This window comes from Zea mays, chromosome 5 (genome assembly GCF_902167145.1).
Source record: "Zea mays cultivar B73 chromosome 5, Zm-B73-REFERENCE-NAM-5.0, whole genome shotgun sequence".
Taxonomy (NCBI): Eukaryota; Viridiplantae; Streptophyta; class Magnoliopsida; order Poales; family Poaceae; genus Zea; species Zea mays.
The window spans coordinates 38,379,045-38,386,950 of NC_050100.1; the positions used below are offsets into that span (position 1 = coordinate 38,379,045).

Genomic DNA, 7,906 nt, shown 5'->3' on the forward strand with positions numbered 1-7,906 from the left:
TACCATTAACTCTCAAAATCGAAACAAAATTTCGGTGGCATCGTTATTGAATGGTCATACATGTATAGTCAATCGGTCTTCACAAGAGATAGTCACTACATTGGGCCTATTCAAGTTCTTTCTAGATCCGAAGAAACTTTTGTTGAGCGTTTTTTACTGTTTCTTCGGTTTGAGCAGAATACTTGGCTCACTTTGTTAACACATGCTTTCAAACCAATAAACTCTAAACTATATGCAGTGCAGAACATTGACATATATTTGTTAAATTGCAGGAAATTTCCTATGATTTTTCAATGAGCAGTGTTGTGTCATTGTGGCAATTGGCGACCATAGGAGCCATATTAGGCACAACAGCATAAACAGGATATGTTAGCAAAATTCAAGGCACTTCCTAAACAAATTTGGCACTGTGGTGGTGTGGGCAAACAGAGAATTATAAATATAAATGAAAAGAGTATGCATTCCATATTTTTCACATTTTTAAATGTGTACTAAGAAACAGTCAAACTATAGTTCGCTACTGGTTACGTAGCCTACTTTTATTTACTCTTTTACCCACATTACCAATGCACACACTAAAACATCAAGACGACCAAACTAAAGAATGATATGCCTCCCTGCATGCACATACAATACATGTTTTAAAAAGTCAACAATTTCATATGGACTACAACTATATCAAACAAAAATGTAGGAGTAGAGCAATAAAATTTCAGGATAAAAACCTTAACACTACCTGAGCTATGAGACTTTTCAGGAAGCAAGGAACTCTGCTAGAGTAAGAAGCTAATAAATATCAAATGGAAAGTGCAGGAAAAGAAACTGGATGCAGTCGGAAACACAGAATAATATGATTTGTACCTCATGCCTATGTCTACCTGCTTATTGTAGCTGCTCTAGTTTCTGTTGGTAAAAAGGGCCCACTTTAACCAACTAATTTCGTTTCAACAGCTATAAATATGAAAAGCATTATTTGCCTGGCAGTAAATGTTAGTGCCCATAATGTAATAGGAGAAAACTAAAAGCTTTAATTATTACATAATCCTCATGGGAACCAGTGAACACAAAAACTTACTATGTCTGGCTTGATTATGTCATTTCACTCCTTTGTCTTGCTCTTCATCTCCTTGTAATTTGAATCGGCAAGCTGCAGAAACAAATGGAGTAGTTTATATGCATCTGATATATAGAACATGTAATGCACTTCTATTGTGTACATCTGTTTGAGCGCATAACACAAATAGACTTTTGTTTTCAGTCAAAGCAATGACGAATACTGTAGGTACAAATGGTACCATTCTTTTTATATTTCGAAGAAGATGATCATTTGCAATATTTAAGAAATAGTCATGCCATGCCAAACGCTGAATCTGGATGCTAATCCAGCCTATATAACAAGAAATAAATAAGAAACAGATGGATGAAAAGAGAATCCACATTACCAAAAGAGATTGTAAGGCATCTGCAACAACTTCAGAATGGCGTACAGTGCAGTGCATTCAATCTCAAATAAAATCCCTGCTACAGTGCTAGCAACCTTCTTCCTCCGCTGCTCCGTCAAGGAAGGGGAGGAAGTGAAGCACAGAGAGAGAAAGAAAGGGGGGGGCGAATGGAGGTGGAGGATGGCGGCCGAGCCGCCTGAGTGCTGCTGAGCTCCCAGTGTCTTTGTCTCTGATGAGGTTAGTACCTGCACTGCACCACTTTTCCTGCTCTGCCATGCTCTCCGTTGTATTCATCACCCAGCCTTGCTCGCAGCTACTACTTTTTCTTGTTGTTGCTGCTTTCGGCACTGGTCTGGCTGGTGGCTCTTGGCTGAGAAAGATAAAAAACACTACCAGCCACCCCCTTCTCCCATTGCCGCACCACCGTCCGCTACGTTGCGGCTGGATGGACATGGATTCCGCCCCCCACCCGCTTCCAGATCCCACATGTTGCTTTTAGTGAGCTAGACGCTCTGCTGGATTGTTGCCACTATTAGCAATGTCGTATTCGTAGCAGTCAAGCACATCCCACATGTTTGCAATTTCCAGTACTGCAGCAATAGAAAAAACTAAAACAGCTAGCAGTTAAAGCGAACCAATACAAGAAACTTTAATAAAATGCATGTAGATATAGACCAAGCGAGGTTATTTGAAACGCTCTTGTGTGTAGCTCCAATTGAAACATTATAAATATTTTTTCTTGTTATGATGACTTGCAGGTCATGTTGCCATCATTCACTCACATTCTCATGATCACATTAAAAAAAGAATGACAGAAATGCTAAAAGCAAATGTCCTATTTATCTTCATTTACATTCACCATCAAACAGAAAATATACGCTTTATTTCAACCTGAATCCCATATTCAGTACCAGTTCCTAGTTGAATAATTTCTTAAGAAGCAGTTTACAAAACAAAAGAAAAATAAGGTGTGCATATGTTCTTTAGTGCGTGAGGGAAGACATATCTATGATCTTCTTGTGAACTTGATTATGTTAGTGTCATTTGAAACTATTTTCAGAAACTACTCTACATAGAACACTTCTTATCTAGAACAGTTAGATAATATATCAGGTAGAGAAAACAGTTTCTCTTGGACAAAATGAGTGCGGGTTCTATATATCTACAACACTGCTTGTCTAGAACAGTTAAATACCAAAAATACTGAAACCTTATTGAAACACCAAAATACTGAAATTGTAGCTGACCAACAGAAATTCATAGGAAAAGAACAGTCTCACTACAGATGTCTCATAATCAAGGTTTAGTGATGCAAATAGTGTATACAAGATCCGGATGTACCTAGCAGTAGTATGAAGAGATGCATTTGTTATGTAATGTTTCTTGACATTTTATATGCGCGAATGTGTGTCTGCCGCATCCTACAGGGAAGGTTTTTGATGGGGGCGAGGCCGGTCGGTGCCAAGGCGACTCACCTTCCCTTGAGAGCGCGGATCGAGAGTCGGTGCGTCGATCTGGGGCGTCTGATTCGCCTTCATGGATAGCGCGGCACGAACGCGGATGGAGAGGATTGCGCCAGGAGGTAGCAAACTTCACGGATGGAAAGAATAGGGAATGGGCGGAGGAAGCGGACACAATTCCTCGCTGCTGGAGAGATCTGGAGGAAGCGGTGGACAGGAGAGAGCAGGGATTGCGTCTGTGGATCCGGGCGGATGGCGAGGATTGCGTACTTCGCGGAACCAGAGAGCAGGGAAGGTGAGTCGGATCCGGGCGAGCGCGGATCTGGGCGGATGGAGGAAGCGAATGGAGTTCCTCGCGGCTGGGATTGCGGGACGCGGAGAGATGAGATCGGGATGAATGATAGACAGGCTAGGGTGACTTACCAGCAGTAAACAGTCGGGGATGACAGGATGCAGCCTCATCGGAGTCGGATGACGAGTCTGTGGCCTCTCCAGCTGACAGCGACATAGCGAGACACATCTAGGGCGCGATGCGAGGCTAGAGAAGGGAATGGCGGGGATGGTAGGGACCTTTCAGCGAATCGGTGCAACAGAGCAGCAGGTGGTGGTGGGCGGCGGTGCGGATGCTGCCGTCGCGGTCGCAGAGAAAATGGGAGAGGAGGACCTGGCAGCGATGGAGTGGGATTAGGGAAGGAGACAGGTGATGAAGGGTGCGAGTCAGAGGGCTTGCTCCTCCTTCGGCTCCTCCTTGGCTGTGCCTCCAGCGCCTCCAGGCGTGTAGAGGGAGTCGCCAACAACCTCCCCCGCCTCGCAGCAAGAGCTTGCTCGTGGATGGGGCGGGCGCGTGCACGGAGGGGGAGGATGGCGCGATCGCGAGGGTCAGACAGCGGCTAGGGTTTCGGAGAGGGGACTGCCCGGAGGAGTGGGGCGGGGTCACGGAGCGAGATTGTCGCGGGGGGACGCGGGGTCACTGAGGCGCGTCGGGGCGTCGGGGCGGAGCCATGTGAAGTGTGGACGCCCCCGTTGCAACCTTATAGAGTAGTAAAGAGATATGAAATAAGTAGTTCGAGTTAATCGTGGACCGTGGGAGCTATCCCGCAAACCACACGTCGAGGACGTGGACCTTATGGTTTACATGGTCGAATCTTCCGGCCGGCCGTACATACTAAATATAGCGGTCAACAATATAATTAAGAACGAAGTAGTAAATTGTATTCATGGTCATGGTGTTCAACCAGGAGGCAAGCCGCTCGCAGCCACGTGCGCGGAGCAGTTCGATGTGAAGCACGACGTACCTGCACGTCCCCACCTCACCGCCACCGCGGCACCGCGCCACATGCCTCAGACACGACGTCACGTCGTGCACTTGCGGCGGGCGCCGTCGACAGGCTGGGTGGACGTGCTCCCACCTCTCGTCGCCACAGCTTTTTCACGTGTTTTTCGTGCCGACGACCCATACACTCCTCGGATGCGTGTTCTCTTTCTTCAATCAACTCCCAGCTATATAAAAACAAGACCTCTCAACGAACCCACCGAAACCCAAGCAACCAACAACGTCCGAGGCAAATCAAATTTCCATCAACCCTCCTCCTCCTCCATTCTCCAGAACAGCAGCAGCCAGCAGGTCATCGCCAGTGATGGCGGCGGCGGCACCTTCTGGAGGCACAGGAAAGAACACAGCTGCGACTGCGACGACACCGAGCCGGTTCGCGGCGGCGTGCGGCGCGCTGAGCCAGTACGTCAAGGCGGCGGAGGCCGAGAGGACGCGCGCGCGGCCGCCGGTGCGGCGGCCCCTGCCGCTCATGCCGGGCGCCGACGTCGACCAGGACGAGCCGGAAACGGCGGCGCAGCTGATCATCGTGTACGGAGGGCGGGCGCTGGTGCTCGACGACGTCGCGGCGGACAAGGCGGCGGACCTGCTGCGCCTCGCCGCGGCGGCGGCGGCGCGAGGAGGCACAGAGCAGCCGCTCTGCTCGCTCGCCGACCTACCCGTGGCCCGGAAGGCGTCGCTGCAGCGGTTCATGGAGAAGCGCAAGGACAGGGTCGCCGCCCGCGCGGAGCCGTACCGCCGGCGCCGACCCGTCGGTGACCGACGCAACGATCTCGCGCTCGAGCTGTGATTTGAGGATGTCTCGGCGGTAACTACTAGAGGACGCTGTGCTCAAGAAGCAGCCGAACGATCTCTGATGCTTCGTACAGTCAGATCATATTAATTTGTTATAACTAGATAGGTATAGGTGGATTGTTCTTATGTGTTGTGCAGCAAAACAGAAGAAAAAACTTGGAGATGAAAAGACATGGTTTCGCATTACCTTTCTTTCGCCACTAAAAATGGTTCTTTTTATTTGTCTTGAGATTCTGTGACAAAGAGATATCTATAATAACGTAGTCTTGAGATTTGCAGTTTTAAGCTACCTACAATCCTAAACTCTTAGACTATAAATACAATTAAAAGATGATTTGTATGAAAAGTCGTAAGGAGTCGGTCTCATATTTTTTCATCTAACCCATAGAAATTCCTCAACAGATCTTATATTAAATAGAGTTATATATATGTCCTTATAGGTTAAAGGAGTAGGATGAGGTTAGAGAGATGAGTGTGTGTTAATGGCGGTAGGTGTACATGATAAGAAAAAGAGGGCTAAACAAAATCCTGCACCATTTACATGGTGTATACGACCATAAGTGTACGGTGACAAATACCATGCTTCTGCAGACACATAAAAGCACAAGACAAGAATTTCTCCTACTATACGAAACAATGCGTGGACTTCTCTCCCTTTACGCGCAGCCAGCTAGCAGGGCGCTGCAAAGCTTACCCATAGACCATTTAGAGCAGGTCCACGAAGATCTCCTCGATCAAACATGGTCCCTGAAGGCGAAAGGGGCGTGAGGACGACAGCCCAAAAGCAGACTGCGACCCAATTGACACGTTGATCATTGATGTGTTGCGGCGCCACAGCATGTTCAAATCCCCACCGATCCAGCGTTCCCAACGCTAGCGCTCTCGTCTCCACCGAGATGCCTTAAAATAGTACCTTAAAATTTAAAATACTAATTTATTTTAAATTATTTAGGGCACATAAAAATGAATTGACCTCCAAAGGGTTATGACATACCATAGATCATATATTTTAAAAAATAAATTACATTATTATAAAAGAAAACGTTGATGAGGATGTATAAAACAAGGATAAGCCATTAAACCTGTGTGTAGTATGTTTAGGTCAATTTTTGATTTGTTCTATATTTTTTTATAAAAAAAATATAAAATATGATACTATTGAAATTGTTTTTATAAGCCGAGTCATATATTTAAAGATCTGGCAACGATTTAAGAGACTGCAGGAGATGCTCTAAGAGTAGTTTTAGCGCTCCTAACTAGGGACCGACATGTGGACCGATCGGTATTGACGGGTCCGGTTTCAACGTTGGTCGATTCTATTATGGAGTGTTTGGTTTGAGGAATGATATAGTCCATCATCTTCTCACTCCTCACTTTTTTGTTTGGTTTGTAGAATGAAGTGAGTTAATCCATCACCACCTCATTCCTCATAGTTAGTTGTTTAGTACTAATATGTGGAATGAAGTCATCCTACCAAATTTGAGGAATAGACTCATGATGCACCACTTCACTTTGGATAGAGTGATTCATCAAACCAAACACCTTATTAATTCATCGACGCGCCAATGGATCGATCGGTACTGACCGTATTAGAATCAGACCAGTTGTATTGGTCGGTGAGTTAGACAATTGGGTCAGTGCTGACCGTTGCTAGACATATGATGTTCTCTGATTATTTTACGTCTTTTTTAACCGTTTGAAGTGTAAAACTTTTTAAAATGAGAAAAAAATCATAAAATCACTATAGAAGGTCGTTTCATTTTCGGCAGCCACGTAACACAAAAAATAAGCCACTTGTGGTCGAAACTAAGGTATTTTTTGTGGCAAGTGTGTTATTTTCGGCAGCAAGTCACCGCCACAAATCATAGACCGAAAACAAGCTTGAATTTTCGGTGACCATAGGGAGGCCACCAAAAATACGCTAGTTTCAGTGGCCCTGATAAAACCGCCGAAATAGAACAGTAAATTTTGTCGATCACAGTAGTCACCAACATTAATTATGGTCTATTTTTTGCGGCCCATACATGGCCGCCAAAAAATAAGCATTTCGAGGGTAAAAATATGCAGAATTTTATTTACATCCAGAATTTTCATAGCATTCACATCAAATTCACAACAACACATCTCATCAAATTAAATGTCACACCCAGTTTTAGAAGGTAAACCGAATGCGAACCATGTACGTGTCAGGATCAGAAATTCACGTACACATCGATTACATAACTGGACATCATCACACAATGCTCAAATAATAGTGAAAATAAGTATAACTTTATTACATCATGATGCCCAAGACATCCATATAGTCATTAACTTAAATATAAATCGAAGTGCTTAACGAAACACAGCAAGAAAAGGCTTTCATAGGCAGTCGACTGGCGGTCGCCGCTAGTCTAGATTAGAACTCCTCAAAGTCCTAAAACTTCTAGAAATCCTTCGCATTTCCTTCATCTTCTCCTGAGCAATAGTTGCAATAGGGACAACCTGATGTTTGGTGTTTAAGCAAGGGTGAAGGGTGAGTATACATCAACATACTCAGCAAATGTATCGTTTGGCTGTAGTGGACTAGCTATATATGAGGTTAAGCTCAAAGCAGTTACTTTTAGTTGGTCAGGTATTTATCATTAATAAAAGCCAAGTTTTATCATAAAACCCAAGTTGATATTACCAAAAGAGAGCACTTCCTCCAAGAGGAAAGTACCCGATAACGTAATCATAGCCATCATCATTAAACCATCAATATAAATGAATCTAAAGTATCTCTAATCAAAGAGGATCCCAAGGTTGCTCTTAACCGTGAGCAAGGCTGATATAATGGTTTTTGACACTCTGCAGAGGTTGCACACTTTACCCACGAGTCATGATTCGTTCCCAGCCTA

At 44.8% G+C, this 7,906-nt stretch overlaps 1 protein-coding gene across 1 annotated transcript; it reads left to right on the plus strand.

Annotated features, from left to right (window-relative positions):
- The first annotated feature begins 4,443 nt into the window (after positions 1-4,443).
- LOC100286212 (uncharacterized) lies at positions 4,444-5,213 on the plus strand. Its single transcript, NM_001159100.2, has one exon. The coding sequence runs from the start codon at positions 4,540-4,542 to the stop codon at positions 5,020-5,022; it is 483 nt and encodes a 160-aa protein (NP_001152572.1). The 5' UTR covers positions 4,444-4,539; the 3' UTR covers positions 5,023-5,213.
- Positions 5,214-7,906: the final 2,693 nt, after the last annotated feature.

What these genes read in the sequence shown, in the direction of transcription:
- LOC100286212 (NM_001159100.2), top strand. Translation starts at nt 4,540, where the DNA reads ATGGCGGCGGCGGCACCTTCTGGAGGCACAGGAAAGAACACAGCTGCG.